At 35.4% G+C, this 22,533-nt stretch overlaps 3 protein-coding genes across 3 annotated transcripts; 2 read left to right on the top strand and 1 right to left on the bottom strand.

Annotated features, from left to right (window-relative positions):
- Nucleotides 1-74: 74 nt before the first annotated feature.
- Nucleotides 75-3,264, top strand: Rabex-5 (Rabaptin-5-associated exchange factor for Rab5). The gene is made up of 7 exons (XM_014355344.2): nt 75-425; nt 741-1,111; nt 1,210-1,437; nt 1,523-1,779; nt 1,862-1,993; nt 2,063-2,308; nt 2,571-3,264. The coding sequence occupies exons 1-7, from the start codon at nt 250-252 to the stop codon at nt 3,027-3,029; spliced, it is 1,869 nt and encodes a 622-aa protein (XP_014210830.2). The 5' UTR covers nt 75-249; the 3' UTR covers nt 3,030-3,264.
- Nucleotides 3,265-4,843: 1,579 nt separating this feature from the next.
- On the bottom strand, nt 4,844-8,982 carry Hsepi (D-glucuronyl C5-epimerase). The gene is made up of 5 exons (XM_014355356.2): nt 8,548-8,982; nt 8,310-8,457; nt 8,100-8,228; nt 7,117-8,018; nt 4,844-6,943 (listed from the first exon to the last, which is right to left on the bottom strand). Coding segments are annotated over exons 1-5 (1,713 nt in total). The 5' UTR covers nt 8,550-8,982; the 3' UTR covers nt 4,844-6,411.
- Nucleotides 8,983-14,333: 5,351 nt separating this feature from the next.
- Sf3b1 (splicing factor 3B subunit 1) lies at nt 14,334-22,051 on the top strand. The gene is made up of 19 exons (XM_014355300.2): nt 14,334-14,596; nt 14,807-14,985; nt 15,090-15,173; nt 15,257-15,383; nt 16,872-16,951; nt 17,040-17,216; nt 17,307-17,520; nt 17,608-18,012; nt 18,271-18,734; nt 18,832-19,189; nt 19,269-19,561; nt 19,646-19,771; nt 19,866-20,087; nt 20,166-20,348; nt 20,416-20,604; nt 20,680-20,855; nt 21,120-21,392; nt 21,492-21,708; nt 21,786-22,051. Exons 1-19 carry the CDS (start codon nt 14,569-14,571, stop codon nt 21,942-21,944), a joined length of 3,954 nt encoding a protein of 1,317 aa, XP_014210786.2. The 5' UTR covers nt 14,334-14,568; the 3' UTR covers nt 21,945-22,051.
- The last annotated feature ends 482 nt before the right edge of the window (nt 22,052-22,533 follow it).

Genomic DNA, 22,533 nt, shown 5'->3' on the forward strand with positions numbered 1-22,533 from the left:
TTTAAAATTGCGCTCTTTGTTTTCAACGGCTGGTAAGTGACGACACCAGCGCCTCCCATTGCGGTGCGGAAGAAGAGAATGCATTGATTGCTCTCTCTGGCTTGTCAATTTTGTCAACAATTGAGTCAACTTGAACTTGACAAGTGACAAGTGTCACTGACAACTCAAAGTTTTGTTCTTTCGCGTAATTTGCGGTGCACCCAAAAAATCTCAAATCTCTGCTGACCCAAGTCCCAGGAACTCCTAGTGATGTACTCTACCAAAACTCCCAAGTATCGTATCGACGAGTCTGACCTTAAGTGCAAGAATGGCTGTGATTATTATGGGAACGTGGCCTGGCAGGGCTACTGCAGCGTTTGCCACAGGTTACAACAGCAAGCCACCCAGGAAGAAAAAGAACGTGTGCTTCTGCAAGTTCGCGAAAGGTTGCCTACATTTTTCACTACTGATACTTACTGACTAACTGCAGGGCAAAAAAATACGCAATAGGTATTTTTGCACTACTTGCAAAGTGTATCCAAACATACCTGTGCACCACCTCAATAATACTTGTTGAAACTTACAGCCCTTGTGTACCCAATCATGTATTTCTTGTAAAGTAACTGCTAAGCCATCAATAACTATGACTATTTTAACAATTTTAGCTATCGTTTATTCTTACACTACTTAAATCTTCTAAAAAAAGTCATATCGTCATCAGTTTATATAATTATGTTCTTTCTTTGTGTTAATTATTGTAGTGAAACTGTCAGTACTCACACAGAAAATCAACATCGACAGCAGCATGATAAGAACAAATCATCCAAGTTGACTGCTTTCTCGAGACTCCGTAAACTACCAACAAATAAAAGCCAAGATCCAAGGCAGTTGCTAAAAGAGTTGTATAGCAGTAACGCATCTGATCTACAGAAAATTGAGGAGGATAATCGAGATTTGATTACTATGCTCCATAAGACTCTTGTTGCCAAAGATGTATCTAAAAAAATCAATCAATTTGTTAATGAGATTTTAGAGTACAAAGATAGCAAAAGAATTGACAAACTGGCCGATGTCACCCAAAACTTTTATCAGAGCTTTTCCAAAAGAATGAATGAAAGTTCCATCTATGAAGGTTATTGTAATTTATTTTAATACAACATGATGCCCTCAGTATAATACATTATACATTATTTAACAGTAGCTACAAATAATTGTTTTTTTTTAATTCAGATATATCCTCAGAAATCAAAGACAGGCTGCTTGATTATGTTGAAAGGTATACAATTACTCTACTGTACAGGATTTTATTTTGTCCGCCATATACACACGATGAAGAAAAAGATTTAGATATTCAAAAACGGATAAGGCAGTTGAATTGGGTTAGTGGTAAAAATTTGGAGTGTAAAATACAAGAAACCAGCGTAGAAGTAAGAGAACTCGTTTATACATCAATGATGGGTACTTATCTCTGATTGAGAAGTGTTGAAACATTTTTTCCGTGACAGTAAAGACCACTACTTAATTTGAACTCTACTTTTTTTAGATCTGTTAAATATGGACGCTGCTAAAGCCCCACAGGAAAAACTTGCTTGTATAGTTCATTGTTGCAGTAACATATTTTTGTTGCTTCAGCAGTCTGTCGGTGGTCCTGCATCCGCGGATGAGTTTTTACCAGCTCTGATATTTATAGTCCTTAAGTCCAATCCTGCAAGACTGAAGAGCAATATTAATTTTATTACAAGGTTTTGTAACGCAAGTCGACTCATGACAGGAGAAGGTGGCTACTATTTTACAAATTTGGTACGACTTATGAATATAATTTCAATTTATCCTACTCGTATTACAATGAAACCGTATTTAATAGTCTTGATTTCAAATTTAGTGTTGTGCTGTTTCGTTTATTGAAAGTTTAACAGCAGAGTCATTAAACATGACCAAAAATGACTTTAATGCTTACATGTCAGGAGAAAGAGTACCAGCCAATACTTGGGAATCGGCTTTGATGATTTGCGAAGTAAGTTATACTAAAAATTTGACGAAAAATAAATTAATAGCTAGATATTTATTTTCATTTTACTTTCAGAATTTACATTTTGTGTCGGAAAGTTTGTCAACTTTACAAGAGCTCAAAACTAAAAATGAAAGTGTACTACAAAAAGCTAACGAGATGAAACAAGACATGATAGAGTTTCGTAAAAACGTAGAACTTAGTGTCAAAGCTGCAATTGAAAAATCACCTCTGATTATTACTAAAAATCAAATAGTTACTACTAATGTGAACTGTTTTAATGACGAGTGCTCTGAATTTCCATCTCCATTAATACCACAGGTACGATTTAAAATGATTATACGTAGTCAACCTCCCTCTCAAAATAATGAGTTATTTCACACAAAAAAAAAAAAAAAAAAAACAAAATTCGTATCCTAAAACGAATTTTTTACATAATATATAACCGACATAGTCTGTGTGTATTCAGCACTACTCCAAGCATGCGAAGTTTTAATTAGTGAAACTCTTTAGTTAACTATGTTATTACACAGCCTTAGTATGAGGTATCAAAAAAATTAAAAGTACTTGTATTAATTCACAGATTGTCACGCAATCACCAGATAACAAAACAACTGACAACTCTTCAGCTTACAAACATTTAACTACAGTCCAAGCAAAAGATTATTCAACACCATCACCTACCTTTGATTTTCAACTGTTTGGCAGTAATTACTGTATTAAGCCGGGAAAAAGAGGCACGCAAGGACAAGGCGACGATGCTAGTCTAATTAGTTCGGACTCTTGCAGCGATAACGCAAGCAATGATTTTCGAATACCTGAAAAAAGTACACCTACTAGTTTATTAGATGATTTGCAATGCAACAGCGATGATTTGCCATCACCGCTCAAACCAACCACTTCTTTACAAGATGATTATCATGGTTTCTCCATTCAAGGCTCCAATATTCCTACTATTCCTTGTAGTACAGGAAATTTATCGTACGATTATAATACTCCAAAAAAAGATTCGAATCAATTTACGGGGTATCATCAAAAGTAACAATATTTTAGTGATAACATACTTAACTTTACAATAACGAGTATATACTTAGTATCTGGTGTCGCATGTCCATCTCGGGGTAATCACAAATACCTTTATGTTGGCCTCTGTAGACATTGCGACACGAGGTACAAAGTGTATTATTGATCGCATCTTGTATTATATGTACATGGAATAATATTAATACCAAAAAGTGAGAAATATTTATTTAAATATTGTAATTCAGGTAAAATAAATCAAGATACAAACAATTATCAGGGAATTTTCAATTTATTTCGGTTTTATTTATTAAATTTACCTAGTCAAATTACAATTTTTTTTTTACTGGAATTAAATATTGACCAAACTACCTCTGGTACTAAGAGGGTATACTTAAAGTGTCCACCGTTTTCAGCAGGGCCAGTATAATTGTGCATAGTGCCAATGGTACTTATCAACCACTCACCAAATTTACCTTAGCTACGCCCTCACGTAAAATTCCAATACAATAGCAGCGCTACAAAACTCCGTATTTCAGGCATATATAGCCATACTTTGTGACTACACAGTACTACCATGCTATGTACATATTTTCGTAAAATCTAATTGTTTACTTATTTACAGCTCAAGAATTTACATTTTATACAGTGGTTCTCATAACAAAAATCATATAACAAAATAAGATCTCAATCCTATACCCATCGCGTACATAATGGTTCCATTAACAAAATTTACAAACACTTATTCATATTTAAGTATAATTATATCCAAGTTTATAAATAAATCTCTTTACATTTAATACATAATGGAATGTAAGTTTTTTTTCTAGTGCATTAAACGAATGTTTAATAATAGTTATAAAAAATTAATTTGCTATAACGAATATTGCAATGATTTTATTTAAATACACACCGACAAAATTCCTCCCCCGGCAATGTCTTAATTTGAGATTATTGAATAAGCTCACACGAATCAAATACAAATAAGACAACATAGGGGTAAGTAGCCATTTTTTATCGAGGGTCTGAGCCATAAATACAGAAATAATTATACTATTTATTTTCTATTAATGAACGTATCAAGAAGGTAAGCCTCGATACAACACAGGCTTGATAATTATAGTAAAAAAATAGTTACTTTAATTATTACGTTATGATAATTAACAGATGCCTTTTTGACATTCACTTGAAGATAAAATAATGACTTATAGATATTAAATTGAACTTAATTCCAGGAAATTGTCTTAAACCCTCGATAATAGAGCCACGAAATAGTTTTTTAATTGATTTTTTGAATAAAAAAAAATTAAATGAAAATATAGTATATATCGTTCAATAAACTATACTTTCTCAAAATGTAAATTAGATTAAATTTTTAGAAAATTACCATTTAATTGTAGGGCTGTCTACCTAAAAAACAAAGAATCTAATTTTTTAGTATTATGCCATCTTGTTTCGATTAGATTCCTGCAAGCTTTTAATTTTTATTGATATCTGTATAATTTCTTAAAATGTTTGCCAAATGTGATGAATCATAGTCAAGAAGCATTAAATTATTACGCGATGTGAGAGTTTTTCGTATGTTGAATTTTTTATTTTTTTTATTTAATAAAGTGCGTACGAGCATATTATTCATTAAATAAGGAGTATTGCACATATTATGGATAATTAATGCGCAAAAAGATAGTTTTAGTTATACCTGTTTGTGCGTATTATTATGATTAATAATCTTTGAAAGATTGAAAGAAAAAAATATAGCACAGAGTATCCTTATTCATTATTACAAACAAAAGCTTTTTCAAACATGGGATGTTTTCAATAATTTATTGTCGCAGTTTTATTTTCTAAACATTGACTCGTTAACTTTTATTTAATTTAATTGTGATGACCAATTTTATTTTTATCGTTCTTGGTTCTCTAATTGTATACAGTTTATCAACATCAGGTGCTTCAAGTTTATTTTCAAAGTGGAAGGAGCAGTGTAAACACAGGCGTACATGTAAGTTATTAAACAATTTGACTGCCAATACTTTGTATCAGTGTGTCGAAATTAAATAAATACTTTTAAGTATTATTCATAATATTTAGTCTTAGCGTCAACAAGTAATATCTAAATATTAGTTGCTTGCGCGTCTTTGGAACTAAATGAAAAGTGCCATCTTTGAAAATCACCGGAGAAATTCATTTTTTGTTCGAATAAATTTTTTGTACAAACCATATAAAGTAAAACTTACGGTAACCAATTAAAACAATATATTATCTAAAAAAATGTATGATTAAAAATGAAAATTTGTTTTCCAATCATCTCAGTCTGTGAATTATTTAATAATTATTCTGTGTAAATCACAACTTACGCAGTATTTTTTTATATTATAGGGTCCTACAATGCGAAAGAATATATTATCTCTTGGTAATACAAACTACGTCGCGGTACGCTTAGACAATTAACATTGCCCTAGGGATAGAAAATTACAGAAAATTCTCAGTTCTTGTGACACGTATATGTGTTATAAGCGGGAAACAAAGAAACAAGAGATCTGGCACGGTGACGCTCTCGTGCCTAAATTAAAGCGTAAAAGTGTCCCTGCATTGTGACGTACGTGCGACAAGTTATTTGCACAGCAGTGCCCATCAACTCCGTTCACCTATCATGATTGGTAGCCCCGAAGGGGTAATGTTGTACCACATATATACTTATTGCTCGGCACTAAATTAAAAAGTAGATATCAGTTTTAAAGCGAAAATTTTCGGGTAATAAGTCAGTTATGGGCGCTACTTGGACCATTACCTATCCACACTAAAGAGGGGCATTATTCATTAACTTTATCGGTTTGTCGTTTCTAATTTTTAGTGGCGATGACGTTATGGAAACATCTGCAAAATGTCTTTTATTGGTGCTAAAACGAGGAATCCCAATTTGGCGCTATTTGGACAGAGTGTGAGTAGCAGAGTGTTTTTACTGCGAAATTTGTAAATGATTACAAAATTCACATACGAGGCCTATTGCAATGTGTATGCGTAAAAGATGTCGCAAGTTTGGAGATAAATCGAAAATATTCTATTTACACGCGGAATACTAAATTAAGTTGGAATACGTTCTTTTATCCTAATTGTCGTGGTCTCCATCAATGGTAAAGTGTTAATTTTATCATACTCTTTGTTAATACGCTCAGTCAAGTATTAGATGTGCTGTTACAGACAGCCTAATGGACGAATGAAATGCATAAATTAAAAATTAAAAAGAAAAAGTTTAGATCATTATCCTACTTGTGCAAAATTTACTCGGTTCAATAGTATGAAATTTTTTCTCAATATTGTTTTTCTTTTTCTTGATTTAAATTTAATGTAACAATCCTATGTTATAATATTGACACGCCAGCGCGTATTAGTCAATCACAAGAGGTTTAATTGTGCGATGCTTTTTTACCGCTCATGTAATCAATCCAGCGCTCAGCGGTTGTTGAAAAAATAAGATCACTGTCGATAGTATTGAGCAAAAGGAGCTGATTGACATGAGTCGAATGGTAATCCCAACGGGCCAAGTTGGGCGCCGTTCTCAGCGTGAAGTGGCGGAGGTCGTAAGTCGTTCCAGAGCCCGTGTCAAAAAGAGTAAGCATATTTTTTAACGAATTCATACCCTGGTCAAACAACTTCTGAGCTTCCTCCGCGTCCTCCCCCGACGCAATGCTCTTCAGGTCGTACAGGCCGATCAGGGAGTATATAAAACCATTGAGTATGAACGATGAAGGCACCGTGGGATACTCCTCGTACCAAACGTATTTATCCAAAAAGTAAGCTGCTACGCCGCCTTTGTTCGATGCCACTCGAAAAGGCCGCAATCCTCTGACGGCAGCCTGCAGGTACTTTTCGTCCCCAGAATTGTAATAAGCACGCGATAGTAAAGAAATCGCATGTCCTTGACCCATACTTGAATACCTGCAATTCAACACAGTAAATTACACTTTAATACGTATTGTATTACAGTAATACATTTTTTTTTTTTAAATCTTTAAACCACACTTTTGCAAGTGATTTTACTTTTCTCTCTTTAATCAATTGTACTTTTTATATTTATAAAATTTCTGTTTTTAAGAGTTATGAAATCTTACCATCCAGGTTCAAGAATAGCCATCCCATTGGCAACTTTTCTTTTTACAGGATTGGGCCAGCCACCAGAAGTTATATTCTGATTGGCAACGAACCAACGAGCTGCGTCATAAAATTGCTCCATGTGTTCACTTATCGACAAAGTAATATTATCTATCATTCCTGATCCATTTAGTATTATTCTAACAACTTTAAGCTTGGATCTTGATAACTTTCTTTTTGTTTTATCAATAAGGCTCAGACCTTTTTGTAAATCAATCATTAAGTCTCTGGTTAAATGTTTCCATTGATTAAATGCTCGCCCTATCCCATGATAAATATGATTGTTGTAGGTGTATATTAACATATTATTTGTTACGTAGTGCAGGTAATACATGTCTTTTTTCTCTCTCATCTGTAATTCTACTGTTACGCTGCCATTATCTTTGATACAGAGATCAAGCCTTAACATTAGTTTTAAAATGTGATCGAGTTTAATGGAAATTCCCGAAGAGGTTGTTTCTGGGGTTGCATACTTCATTACATAGCTGTTTACTCTTTTATCATAAATTCGACTCATCACTGAACCTTGTGGTACAATCCAGTCTTGTCTCACCTTGTCGGCATCTTCGATGATTTTCTTCACAGATTCTGGTTCAGTTAAATTTTTACTGTAATGTGACAAACCAAATTGAGCTATCTGAGTTGGGTAATAGTACCCTTGGCTCTCCCACTGCGTTGAAATGGGCACACCATCCACGCCACTTATACATTTCACTCTTTCTCTGATTTCAACATTGTAATTTTCAAAAGTCATAAACACTCCACGAGAATCATATTTCACCTTTCTGTTGATGATTTTGGAATAACTATGGTACCAGTCAAACCGTTCGAGTCCATCATTATTTACTATCTTTCCATAAATCTAAAAATTGAGAAATATTTAAGACACTTCTCATAATGACTGACAGATGTTTTGCTCTCCAACAAATAATACCGCACATACCTCGAAATAATTGTGTATAAATGAAAATGGAATGTAGACTTCATCTCCCTCTTTTCGGCAGCTTATTATTTTTCGGCCATTGATTAAGCAGTCAATTTCTTGGTAACTCAGTTCGTTGTTAGAATGTTCCTGAGAATGAAAAATTTTCAATGGTGAATTAAAAATAGCGACAAAGCACAAAAAACAAGAAGAAAAAAAGTTGATGCTTACACTATGCTGAAACTGTGATTTCCAATCTGAATTTCTAAGAAAGAATGAACTACTGCAGTTGTTCCATGATGTGAATATAGAACTGAGGACTCCAACGACAAGTATCAAAACAAATGTTTTAAAATTGACTCTCATCATCATGTACAACCTACGATTAGCATAAATAATTCAAAACAATTAGTGAAAAAAAATAAATTCCCTGGTTTATCGCACTGTTTACAAATCAACATCAACTTACATGATTATTTGATTCGATCGACTCACAAGTGGAGTCGATAAGCATTGTTTGCAGGTAGATTAGCCTGCACAAGCAGCTTCTCGAACAAATCCAGTCAACTTGAGATGATGTTGGTGTTTCAGGTAGAAAACCGATGAAATTTTCTAGCTGGAATTGACAAGGCCACAGCTAGAGCTGCTGCTGGTATGCAGAACTGGAAGTCGATCATTTTCGAAAGTCTTCTGCAGGACCTGCCCAGCAGCAGCGGTCTCAGTTATAAAAAGGCTATCAGTTGACGAAATTTTTACAGAGCTAACACAAAAATTCGGATAACAAAACAATCGGCTTCTTCAAGTTGAGCTTGTGGAGAGAAATCATTGTCTTGCAGTGTTTTGAGTATTTAACATACGTATACTACGGAGTCTTAATTTTACAGGTCGCTCCCGTGACTCCCGTCAACGTCAAGCCATCAGCAATCACATCAGCAACGCGCGACACTAGCTCCGTTTTAGCACACTCTCCTTATTATTTCTTGAAATATAAATCATAAGCCATCTGGTTTTCTGTGATTGTAACATAAAAATTTATGTAACATTATTAGGCATTGATTGCTGTCATCATTTGAAGCGAATATATACGATTAAATGTTTATAAATAGCATCAAAAGCGTGGACGTTTCATTACAGAAAATATAATTTCTGTCGGTATACTTACTTGCTGTCAAAAACTTGAACAATTTTATGCGGAGCTTCATGATTAATGGTAACTTACCATTGGTAAGGAAAAGATTAAAATTTTCTATAGGTATTACATGTAAACAAAATCAAGTTAGAATCGAAAGATCTCAATTAAAATAGATTAATTTAATCATTTAATTTGTCATTTTATCATCGTGTATAGTGTATCAACGCCATCTAGCGTTGCGAATCAAGTACTACTATTGCTGTAATAGTAATGTAGAGCCCCTACATTGTTTTGTGGGTAATTACAAATTACAAATTACAACCAAAGCGAGGCATGCGGCATGCGCGGGAGATATTTGTTAAGTACATTTTTATATATTATTTTCATCAACTTAAGCATTCATCGAAGCACGTATAAGTAATGCGGTTTTTGACACCTACTAAATGCCTAGTGACTTACTGCTGGTATAAAACACTAGAATCTAGGGCTTTTTCAAGACGGATCCCCTAGAAAATAGTTTGCGTATAAGTCCGCGAAATCCGAAACGCTAGATGGCGCTGATACACAGTTGGTGTAGGATTTTTGTCCTACTATATATATATGTCGTCGTGGGAGAAGGTGCTGGAATGAGCAGAGAGACCTTGTATATGAGTGTGTGCTTTATTTATAGTTATTACATGTGCGGCTCGGAGTCCGACTCGAGCTCGGCAAGGACTGAAGTCGTCAGTAAGCGGTTACACCGCACGACTAGTATAAGAGTGGGGGTAAGCCCCTACATTGGTTCAAGAACTGAAGAACTCTGCTGTATTGACAACAGGTTACTAACCTGGGGTGTAATCCGCAATCGCCGCCAGCAGTTACATATATGTACGACGTGACAAGTGACAACGTTGCGTGGTTGGGGGCGCTACTGTCGATTTACTGGTGATGTGATCCGCAATCTCACCAGCAGTAAAGCAGACGACGTCGGTCTACTATAACTCTTTTTCGTGACATGTCAAAATGCATTTTCTGATTGTAAACAAAGCAAAGCAGACGATAGAATGTCGGAAAATGTCACGAAAAAGAGCAAGTGTACTATGGGTGTATTCCGCAAATGCTGCCAGCAGTTAAGTTACGTAGGTCGTGGTAACGCCGCATGGTCGGGTAGCGCTAGCGTCAACCTGTACTAACTGTCGGTGGGTTCCGCATGTCAACAAACTTTGATATTTTTTACTGTTTTCGCTCCCATGCCATCTGATATTTCGGAGTTTGTTGACATGCGGAACCCACCGACAGTTAGTACAGGTTGACGCTAGCGCTACCCGACCATGCGGCGTTACCACGACCTACGTAACTTAACTGCTGGCAGCATTTGCGGAATACACCCATAGTCCGCAGGCTAAGTATACGTCCTTAACCGCCTTTTTCACTAACGTTTAGAATAATGATTGAGACAATCAATGATTGTATCATGAGTTTTTGTATAAAGTTCAATTTATACAAATAAGTTGGTAAATATAGGCACACATGATTAATATTTAAACATTTTAAGCTGTATAAATATATAACATAGATTCCAAATATGCATTATTACCGCTGGAATATGCTAACAAAACCAAATATCCGTCTTTCTCACCCAGCAAAATAATAGGTATCTGTATAATCCTGTATCAATTTATTGCACACATGCGAAATGTTCAATGACAGTAAACAATGACATAATTTCAAACTTTACTTTTAACTCTTCATTTCACACGTAATTTTACAATGCAATTGATAAATTATTATTCATACAAAAGTATTAATATTCTTATAGGAGGTCGATTTTCAGGCAAAAGATTATTCGTAAACTTGCCGTAAACAGCACAGCCAATGTCAACTTTTTATTTTCTATCTACACAACTAGTTGCGGCTGGTTTTAGCGTTTCAGATTTCTAAACTAAAAAGTGGCCCTAAAATTCTGAAGGAAAGCTTTAGATATTTTAGGCCCTAGAGCCATGTTGTCAATTATGAACCAGCCGCAACTAATTTCATAAATACAAAATAAAAAGTTAACGTTGTTTGCACTGTTTGCGTCAAGTTTACAATTTATCTATTACCCAAAAGTGTAAATATAAGGGAGGTCGATATTGGTGTAAAACATACACTGCAAACTTGCCGCAAGTAGCACAAACATCGTTAATTATTGATTTTGTATCCATTTCAAGAGTTGCGGCTGGTTTATAAGTGACTAAGTGGCTCTAGGGCTAAGCTGCCTAAAGCTCTCCATCAGAATTTCAGAAGCAATTTTTGGCCAAAAAAATCACTACCGCTAGATGGCGCTGATCCAAATGATTATTACTATACTTATACAAGAGCTATTTAATTATTTATAAACCAGCCGCAACTAATTTGATAGATAAAAAATAAAAAGTTAACATTGTTTGTGCTGTTTGCGGCAAGTTTGCATTGCACCTTTTATACGAATATTGACTTCCTATATATTTATACTTTCGGGTAAAAGATACATTGCAAACTTGCCGCAAACAGCACAAACAATGTTAACTTTTCATTTTGTATTTACAAAATCAGTTGCGGCTGGTTTATAATTGATCAAATGGCTCTACTACAAGTAGTAATAATCATTTGGATCAGCGCCATCTAGCGGTAGTGATTTTTTTGGCCAAAAATTGCTTCTGAAATTCTGAAAGAGAGCTTTAGGCAGCTTAGCCCTAGAGCCATTTAATTACTTATAAACCAGCCGCAACTAATTTCATAAATACAAAATAAAAAGTTAACGTTGTTTGCACTGTTTGCGTCAAGTTTACAATTCATCTATTACCCGAAAGTGTAAATATAAGGGAGGTCGATATTGGTGTAAAACATACACTGCAAACTTGCCGCAAGTAGCACAAACATCGTTAATTATTTATTTTGTATTTATTTCAAGAATTGCGGCTGGTTTATAAGTGACTAAATGGCTCTAGGACTAAGCTGCCTAAAGCTCTCCTTCAGAATTTCAGAAGCAATTTTTGGCCAAAAAAATCACGACCGCTAGATGGCGCTGATCCAAATGATCATTACTATACTTATACAAGAGCTATTTAATTACTTATAAACCAGCCGCAACTAATTTGATAAATAAAAAATAAAAAGTTAACATTGTTTGTGCTGTTTGCGGCAAGTTTGCAATGTATCTTTTACCCGAAAGTATAAATATATAGGAAGTCAATATTCGTATAAAAGGTGCAATGCAAACTTGCCGCAAACAGCACAAACAATGTTTACTTTTTATTTTTTATTTATCAAATTAGTTGCGGCTGGTTTATAAATAATTAAATAGCTCTTGTATAAGTATAGTAATAATCATTTGGATCAGCGCCATCTAGCGGTAGTGATTTTTTTGGCCAAAAATTGCTTCTGAAATTCTGATGGAGAGCTTTAGGCAGCTTAGCCCTAGAGCCACTTAGTCACTTATAAACCAGCCGCAACTCTTGAAATGGATACAAAATCAATAATTAACGATGTTTGTGCTACTTGCGGCAAGTTTGCAGTGTATGTTTTACACCAATATCGACCTCCCTTATATTTACACTTTTGGGTAATAGATAAATTGTAAACTTGACGCAAACAGTGCAAACAACGTTAACTTTTTATTTTGTATTTATGAAATTAGTTGCGGCTGGTTCATAATTGACAACATGGCTCTAGGGCCTAAAATATCTAAAGCTTTCCTTCAGAATTTTAGGGCCACTTTTTAGTTTAGAAATCTGAAACGCTAAAACCAGCCGCAACTAGTTGTGTAGATAGAAAATAAAAAGTTGACATTGGCTGTGCTGTTTACGGCAAGTTTACGAATAATCTTTTGCCTGAAAATCGACCTCCTATAAGAATATTAATACTTTTGTATGAATAATAATTTATCAATTGCATTGTAAAATTACGTGTGAAATGAAGAGTTAAAAGTAAAGTTTGAAATTATGTCATTGTTTACTGTCATTGAACATTTCGCATGTGTGCAATAAATTGATACAGGATTATACAGATACCTATTATTTTGCTGGGTGAGAAAGACGGATATTTGGTTTTGTTAGCATATTCCAGCGGTAATAATGCATATTTGGAATCTATGTTATATATTTATACAGCTTAAAATGTTTAAATATTAATCATGTGTGCCTATATTTACCAACTTATTTGTATAAATTGAACTTTATACAAAAACTCATGATACAATCATTGATTGTCTCAATCATTATTCTAAACGTTAGTGAAAAAGGCGGTTAAGGACGTATACTTAGCCTGCGGACTATGGGTGTATTCCGCAAATGCTGCCAGCAGTTAAGTTACGTAGGTCGTGGTAACGCCGCATGGTCGGGTAGCGCTAGCGTCAACCTGTACTAACTGTCGGTGGGTTCCGCATGTCAACAAACTCCGAAATATCAGATGGCATGGGAGCGAAAACAGTAAAAAATATCAAAGTTTGTTGACATGCGGAACCCACCGACAGTTAGTACAGGTTGACGCTAGCGCTACCCGACCATGCGGCGTTACCACGACCTACGTAACTTAACTGCTGGCAGCATTTGCGGAATACACCCATAGTACACTTGCTCTTTTTCGTGACATTTTCCGACATTCTATCGTCTGCTTTGCTTTGTTTACAATCAGAAAATGCATTTTGACATGTCACGAAAAAGAGCAAGTTATAGACGGACGTCGTCTGCTTTACTGCTGGTGAGATGAGATTGCGGATCACATCACCAGTAAATCGACAGTAGCGCCCCCAACCACGCAACGTTGTCACGTCGTACATATATGTAACTGCTGGCGGCGATTATGCTTGGAGTTCTTGCTCTCACGTATGCAACATATAAGTATGTGTGCTGTGTACTATATGACAGATGATATTTATTAACCCATTATTTAAAATTTCGGGCGATTTGAAGTGCCTAGCAAAATTATTTATCCGTATTATAGACCCGGTTTGGCTAAATAACATTTTTTTTCCGCCTTCGATTTCTCAACTAATTACTTTAAATGAAATAATATCTTTTCTCATATAAGACAACGCTTACTGTACGATTCATGGGGGTACGGGTTCGCCAACTTTGCTCACCTACAGCGCTGCAGTCGTTTTTTTTATCCCCTCCAACCTGATGCACGGAGCGAATATTCTCTAAGGGTGCGAACTTCACTTTACGTGGACATACTTCATTTGAAAAAGTAGCGTTTTTCTTTAAAATTCCTAACCTTATATCCACGTAATTACGTGGATTTGGTGCGAATAGACACAGCGTAAAATAATACCAATACTGAAGGAGGTGCGAGCCAGTAATCGAATTTCAAGGGATTAGTAGCGTCTCGACAGCCTCTTGCACTCCCTGAAGTGCAAACATGGCGCAGATTCCGCGTACACGTGAAGGTAAGTTTAATACGTAATAATATATGTTTTTTTCTCCTGATTATAGCCACTTAATACAATTACTTAGCTCGCAACAGTAAACTCTATCGTATCTGCTCGCTTGAGAGTCAAAAACGCTGTTTATTGTCTTGCAATAGAGTGTGTTTTGAAGGTGCCATGGACGGCCTTTAAATGGTCAATTATTATGATTTTGTTTTGTCTGCGTTTCAGATATCGAAGCGCAAATCCGTGAAATTCAAGAGAAAAAGAAGGTCGTGCAAAACAATGCCACTGTGGACGAGCAGGTGGCCCTTGGTGAAACAGGGTTCTACGATCAAGAGATTTATGATGGAACAAACAATAAATTTGATGGTTATGTCACGTCGATTGCTGCTAATGATGAGATAGAGGTGAGTCCAGCAGTAGAAAGCATCTCTTGGACAGTTTATTGTGATAACTTACATGCCAAGGCACAAGTTCATAACTTAACGTGTGTTTTTTCGTTTGGTTGCAGGATGAAGATTACGAACCAACTACATTCAGTAGCAACAAGAGGGGCTACAACGCTCCGGCTGCTTTACTCAACGATGTTGCTCAGGTATATACACATTCATTAAGAAGATGATGTTTCAATGAGTCGTAAATGATTACACTTTTTGTGAATCGTGTTTATCATTTCAGAGTGAAAAGGATTATGATCCTTTTGCTGATAGAAGACGACCCACCCAAGCTGACAGAGAAGATGAGTACAGACAGAAAAGGCGGCCTATGATGATATCTCCTGAGCGTGTTGATCCATTTGCAGAAGGTTGGTTACGTTTCACTGATTGTTACTAATTATACGAAAAATACACAGGTGATGTTATAAACTGCACTATATGTGTACTCGAGAATACTTGACATTGAAATTTTTTGCAGTTTTAACATAATTTCCAAAAATTTGGTTTTTCATAATTTTTGCTCAAGCAAAGTCGATCAAAGTACTGCAATTGTTAAGAAAACCAATTCTTGGTTGAATTGTTCAATCATTTGTGCAAATATATCTATTTTTTTTATTTTCCAAAGTTTCTTGTGTATTAATAATTGAAAATTCAACTTTTTTATTAACATACAACAAAAATTCTATAATTTATTAGCATTAATATTAAGTATCTGAGTATACAAACGTTACTTTAGTTGTAAATTTAAGTCGAGTTGAAGCAAATGATTTAGCGTTTTTTTCGAAATATACTTCCATATATTGATTATAGTAAGTATAACTCGAGTATGACGTAATGTGTCCGTTAAGTCTTATATGATTCTCGATAACATTTTTAAATATAAATATATAATTATAGTGATTTTATATGACAATATAGTACGTTGCAAGGCATTATTTTGCTGTTCTTTGATAGTCATAGTATTATTTGGATTGTATAGTTGTCAGAAATATGAATGTATGTGGTCATTGAATAGTGTTTTGAATGAAATGTGTGCATGGGTTTTTTCCAAATACATACTAATTCCTGACTTTTTTTCCAATCTTAGTGATGGCCTGGGCATATGGGATCATCAACTTGTCTTGGATGCTAAGTCAAAGGTTATACAACTGTTAGTTGTAAAAGCCCTGTTAATGAACCATTTCACCTTGATGATGATGAAATTTCTTGCTGATTAAATACTAACTAAATATCAAATGTTTGTTTCCCTTTGTCAATTGAATCTCAATCTAATGCTATACAAAGTGATAAAAAATATATTATTACATCATCATAGTGTGTTTTACAAAGAGATGTACATGGATGCAGGCGTTTATTTTAAAGATCGTTTCATAAACATGCATACAAAATATTGAGATCCATCAAAAAATTTCATCTTATCAAGATGGCTGAGAAAGCCGACCCTCCATTAAGTATGAATGGTGTGAGTGTAAACATTATTAATAACAAGATCAGAATTGATTTTTAGATGTCAAGTATTTTACAATCTGGATGACATGAGCAGGACAGTGCTCCCTATGGCCCCAATACACGTACGTATATTGTATGCCCGCTACTGATGCAACTATTTTACCTGCTTTAAAAATTATCAATTAGGATCTTATTTGGAATTTTATTTTATTATAAAAGCGGGTAAAATTCTAAAGTTCATTCAGTAGCTCCTTTTTGGAATGTACTTGCATATTCTAAGGGCATACTATAAGTTTCACATCAAAATGAATAGCGGATGTTGGTCACACTGAAGAAAAATTTATCTTATTATCGTTTAAGGTTGTCTAACAGTTGCGCTTTGCGTGACTTTTGTTTCTTGATTTCAGGTGGAAAAACTCCCGATGTCGGCTCAAGAACGTACACAGAAATTATGAGAGAGCAAATTTTAAAAGGAGAAGAATCAGAGGTAAGTAAAATATGATTAAAGCTCAAATATAAAATAAGTAATGTTGCCTGATTCCAATATTTAATTGAATAAATTTTTCTTCTCGCAGTTACGTAAAAAAATAGCTGAAAAAGTGAAAGATGGAACTTTAAAAACAAACGGAGAAGCCAAAGTAGCGCCAAAAAAGCGAGGACGCTGGGATCAAACAGATGATACACCAACACCTAAAAAAATGACTCTAACTGCAGCGGTAGCGAACACACCAACTTCTTGGGACACTGCAGATGTACGTAAAACATTCATAATAAGAACTAAAAATTATCTCTTGATAATAATTACAAGACTTTGATGTACGTTTTTTTTTAAATCTGTCTAGGCTACTCCCGCTGCCATACGATGGGATGAAACACCAGCTCACGCCAAAGGTGGAGAAACTCCTGGAGCTACACCTGGCGTTAGCACCAGGATATGGGAAACGACTCCTGGACATGCGACTCCAGGTGCAACTACCCCTGGTCGAGAAACGCCAGCTGAAAAGATCATTTCTAGTCGCAGAAACAGATGGGATGAAACACCCAAGACAGAAAGAGGTAAGATAGATCAACCCATAATCACAAAATGAGTGCATTGTCGATCGATTTTTTTTAAAACATCTAATTCTATACATTTAAAAATAGAAACTCCTGGTCACGGTAGTGGGTGGGCTGAGACTCCTAAGACAGATCGGATTGCTGGTGAAGTAATCCAGGAAACCCCGACACCATCGGCCAGCAAACGAAGAAGTAGGTGGGACGAAACCCCATCTACTCAGACGCCCGGGGCGATGACACCGCAGACTCCGGCGACGCCGCTCACTACGCCACATCAGTCCACAATTTTAACTCCCAGTGGAACAACGCCCATAGGTTCAAAAGCTATGGGTATGGCCACTCCAACGCCAGGTCACTTAATGTCAATGACGCCAGAACAGCTACAAGCCTACCGGTGGGAAAGAGAGATCGACGAGAGAAATCGGCCCTTATCTGACGATGAACTAGACGCGATGTTCCCACCAGGATACAAAGTTTTACAACCTCCTGCTGGTAATGAAATTCATGCTTGAATTCTTATATACACTTAAATTTTTTAAATTTTCGTACTTCTGCTGCTGAATATGAATTAATAATATCTTGTGTTCAGAAACATGTTATGGAAAATAAATGGAAATCGTATCTTTTAGTTTGATAAAAGAAAACAATAGAAATCACGATTACGCTTCATATTTGTTCTTTTTTGCCGTGAGTTTAAGTCCGATAAAACTTTTGATGAAAAAAATTAATTTTTCCTAATAATCTTAACAGGTTACGTGCCAATTAGGACACCAGCACGAAAGTTAACAGCAACGCCGACTCCAATGGCAGGCACGCCACAAGGCTTTTTCATTCAACAAGAAGATAAGAATGCAAAGTTGATGGATAATCAGCCGAAAGGTAATTTGCCGTTTATGAAGCCAGAAGACGCCCAATACTTTGACAAGCTGTTAGTGGACGTGGATGAAGAGTCACTTAGTCCGGAAGAACAGAAAGAAAGGAAAATTATGAAGTTGCTATTAAAAATCAAGAATGGCACGCCGCCTATGAGGAAAGCTGCATTGAGACAGATAACCGATAAAGCCCGGGAATTCGGTGCTGGTCCGCTTTTCAATCAAATTCTACCTCTTCTTATGTCGCCTACTTTAGAAGATCAGGAGAGACATTTGCTGGTCAAAGTTATCGATCGCATTTTGTACAAATTAGACGACTTGGTCAGACCGTACGTGCACAAGGTACAATGTTAAAAAAATAATAACTGGTTAAATTTAAATTGAAGACTGTACATTTATGCTTTAGCAATACTAATTGATTTTGTTTTCATTCTGGCAGATTCTTGTTGTTATTGAACCCCTGTTGATTGACGAGGACTACTATGCTCGTGTAGAAGGCAGAGAAATCATCTCGAACTTGGCGAAGGCGGCGGGCTTAGCAACTATGATTTCAACCATGAGACCCGATATCGATAACATAGACGAGTACGTAAGAAACACGACAGCTCGAGCCTTTGCGGTTGTGGCCTCAGCCTTGGGCATTCCATCTCTTTTGCCCTTCTTGAAAGCAGTTTGCAGGAGTAAAAAATCTTGGCAAGCGCGACACACGGGTATCAAAATCGTTCAGCAAATAGCTATTCTTATGGGTTGCGCTATATTGCCACATTTGAAAAGTTTGGTTGAAATCATCGAACACGGTGAGTCATGATTAATTGTTCATCTCATTTTACTGACACAGTTTTCCGATAATCCAATAATTGAGCGATTATTATATAGGCTTGGTGGATGAACAGCAGAAAGTTCGTACAATCACAGCTTTAGCAATAGCAGCTTTGGCCGAGGCAGCTACTCCTTACGGTATCGAAAGCTTCGATTCGGTTCTCAAACCTCTCTGGAAAGGTATTCGAACGCATAGAGGAAAGGGTCTGGCTGCCTTTTTGAAAGCCATCGGTTATTTGATTCCACTTATGGATGCCGAGTATGCCAACTATTATACTCGTGAAGTAATGTTGATTTTGATTCGGGAGTTCCAGTCGCCGGATGAGGAAATGAAGAAGATTGTATTGAAGGTAAGATTTTTTTTACGATTAAAACAAATAATTTTCACAAATAGTTGAGTATTACATCATTAACACCTATATTTTGCTCTGCAGGTAGTAAAACAGTGTTGTGGAACGGATGGTGTGGAATCTCAATACATCAAGGATGAAATCTTACCACATTTCTTTAAGCATTTTTGGAATCATAGAATGGCTCTAGATCGTAGAAATTATAGACAAGTACGTAATTCATGTAAAATAATGTGTAACTGCTTTGCATACTAGTTTTATTTTTTCAAGGCTGCAATTTAAAAAAAAAAAAAATTTTTTTAAGCTTGTTGACACAACTGTCGAAATTGCCAATAAAGTAGGGGCTTCAGAAATAATAAACAGAGTTGTTGACGATTTGAAAGATGAAAACGAACAATACAGAAAAATGGTCATGGAGACTATAGAAAAAATTATGGGTAATTTGGGAGCTGCCGACGTCGATTCGCGTCTCGAAGAACAGCTTATCGATGGCATTCTCTACGCTTTCCAGGAACAGACAACCGAAGTATGATTTCAGAATGAATCATTAAATCCATTTTTTCCTTGACATACCTATAGTTTTAAATTGAATTTTTACTTGTAGGATGTAGTAATGTTAAATGGCTTTGGTACAATAGTAAATACTCTAGGAAAACGTGTCAAGCCGTATCTACCGCAAATCTGTGGTACAATATTGTGGAGGCTTAACAACAAATCAGCAAAGGTCAGACAGCAGGCGGCAGATCTTATTTCTAGAATCGCAGTTGTTATGAAGACATGTCAAGAGGTAATTACGGGATTAACATTTTTTTAGCCCAATACATTTTAAATCGTAATACATAACTTATTTTTAGGAAAAACTTATGGGTCGATTGGGAGTTGTACTCTACGAGTACTTGGGAGAAGAATATCCCGAAGTATTGGGTAGTATATTAGGAGCCCTTAAAGCAATCGTAAATGTCATTGGTATGACGAAAATGACGCCTCCTATTAAGGATTTACTTCCTAGGTTGACGCCGATATTGAAGAATAGACACGAAAAGGTTCATTATTTCAAGTTTACGAAATCTTGAACTAAAAACCCAGAGGAGTAACTAACTTTCTTATTTTTATTTCAGGTACAAGAAAATTGCATCGATTTAGTTGGTAGGATAGCAGACAGAGGTCCTGAGTATGTGTCAGCTCGTGAGTGGATGAGAATATGTTTTGAACTTTTAGAATTGCTAAAAGCACATAAAAAAGCTATCAGGCGAGCAACGGTAAATACTTTTGGTTATATTGCAAAAGCTATCGGGTAAGTTTATTTTTTTATATGTAAAATGGAGATAATTCTACTATCAAGTGGTGATGTTGTGTCCAAGTACTCTAGCTTCCAGGAGCTTTAAAAATTATTTCTTAGAAAAGATCAAGCATACATGAGTTTCTAATGCATTTTTTAATATGGATATAAATTCACCATCTTTTGGCAGATTAATCGCCATTGACATTAAACAATCAATTTTTAATTACAAATTAGTTGTTAAGTATAAAATTTTTATGATCAAATGCTTTTTTGTAGACCACATGATGTCTTGGCCACTTTGTTGAACAATCTTAAAGTACAAGAGCGACAAAATCGTGTCTGCACGACTGTAGCTATCGCAATTGTTGCAGAAACTTGCAGTCCTTTCACAGTATTACCAGCACTCATGAACGAATACAGAGTTCCCGAGCTAAACGTACAAAACGGTGTCCTCAAATCATTATCGTTCCTATTCGAGTACATAGGGGAAATGGGCAAAGATTACATTTACGCCGTCAGTTCTTTACTAGAAGATGCTTTGATGGACAGGTTTGTAATATTCCTAGCTAATGATATTTTGTAGGGTACATAGAACGAAACTTTTTTTAAGTTTATGCATAAATTAAAAACAACACGCGTTATTTACAGAGATCTAGTACACAGACAAACAGCCTGTGCGGCAATCAAACACATGTCCTTAGGTGTTTATGGTTTTGGTTGCGAGGATGCATTAATACATTTGCTGAATTACGTTTGGCCAAACGTTTTTGAAACCTCGCCGCATTTGGTACAAGCATTTATGGATGCCGTTGATGGATTGAGAGTCTCTCTAGGCCCAATTAAAATTCTTCAGTACACCTTACAAGTATGAATTTTTGTAATTAATTTAATGTGATTTTACTCTAAACAAATTATTACACGTAATTTTCCGGTATGTTTCAGGGTTTATTTCATCCTGCAAGAAAAGTTCGCGATGTGTATTGGAAAATTTATAATTCACTTTATATTGGAGGACAAGATGCTCTTGTTGCAGGGTACTCAAGAATCATGAATGATCCAAAGAATCAGTACATTAGGTACGAACTGGATTATGTTTTGTAGTTAATTTGTAATTTTGTATATTATATATTATTATTATTATAACTATTAGAATTATTCAATTAAATGTTAGGGTAATTAATTTGTGAACTTTTAAAAGGACGACTATAATAAAGAGATTCTTATGTCACAAATTATTCGAAATACGTTGGTACAATTCATTTCATGACATGATACAAATTTTAGGCAAAGCATTTATTTTGTGATGCACTTCAACATGGGCTATCCCAAATGAATCACTAGCATTGTATAACAAATATAAAATAAATTTATAATTAAGTAATAGGATATCAATTTTGCTGTTTAATACGAGTAGCACAAACGTAGTTATTACCTTTAAAACCATAGGATCACAATTGTAGAGTCAATTTTTTTTTTTTAAGGCGTATTGGAGTCGGCTATAATGTATGCATCAAGGGACCCTCTTTTGTCAATTAAACCGTGACTAACACGTACAAGTACAGCGTACGCCTTGAGCTTTCTCTTTGATACTCATCATGATAAATTCATTCAGCGCTTAATAATTTTAAACGCCAAGTTCAAATTTTTTCGCATAATTGCAGGATATTATCATTATTATTTTCTTTTGAGG

The sequence above is a fragment of the Copidosoma floridanum genome, unplaced genomic scaffold, assembly GCF_036245765.1.
Source record: "Copidosoma floridanum isolate Cflo_tuat_1 unplaced genomic scaffold, Cflo_Japanese_pri ptg000014l, whole genome shotgun sequence".
Lineage (NCBI taxonomy): Eukaryota > Metazoa > Arthropoda > Insecta > Hymenoptera > Encyrtidae > Copidosoma > Copidosoma floridanum.

Bases quoted from the DNA above. Each gene is read 5' to 3' on its own strand.
- Rabex-5 (XM_014355344.2), top strand. From the start codon at position 250: ATGTACTCTACCAAAACTCCCAAGTATCGTATCGACGAGTCTGACCTT. The intron at 1,112-1,209 runs GTTATTGTAATT...TTTTTAATTCAG, and splicing joins TGAAAGTTCCATCTATGAAG to ATATATCCTCAGAAATCAAA. The intron at 1,438-1,522 runs GTACTTATCTCT...TACTTTTTTTAG, and splicing joins CGTTTATACATCAATGATGG to ATCTGTTAAATATGGACGCT.
- Hsepi (XM_014355356.2), bottom strand. The intron at 8,229-8,309 runs GTAAGCATCAAC...TTTCATTCTCAG, and splicing joins AATCACAGTTTCAGCATAGT to GAACATTCTAACAACGAACT. The intron at 8,019-8,099 runs GTATGTGCGGTA...CTCAATTTTTAG, and splicing joins TTATACACAATTATTTCGAG to ATTTATGGAAAGATAGTAAA.
- Sf3b1 (XM_014355300.2), top strand. From the start codon at position 14,569: ATGGCGCAGATTCCGCGTACACGTGAAG. The intron at 16,952-17,039 runs GTAAGTAAAATA...TTCTTCTCGCAG, and splicing joins TAAAAGGAGAAGAATCAGAG to TTACGTAAAAAAATAGCTGA. The intron at 20,605-20,679 runs GTTCATTATTTC...TTTTTATTTCAG, and splicing joins TGAAGAATAGACACGAAAAG to GTACAAGAAAATTGCATCGA.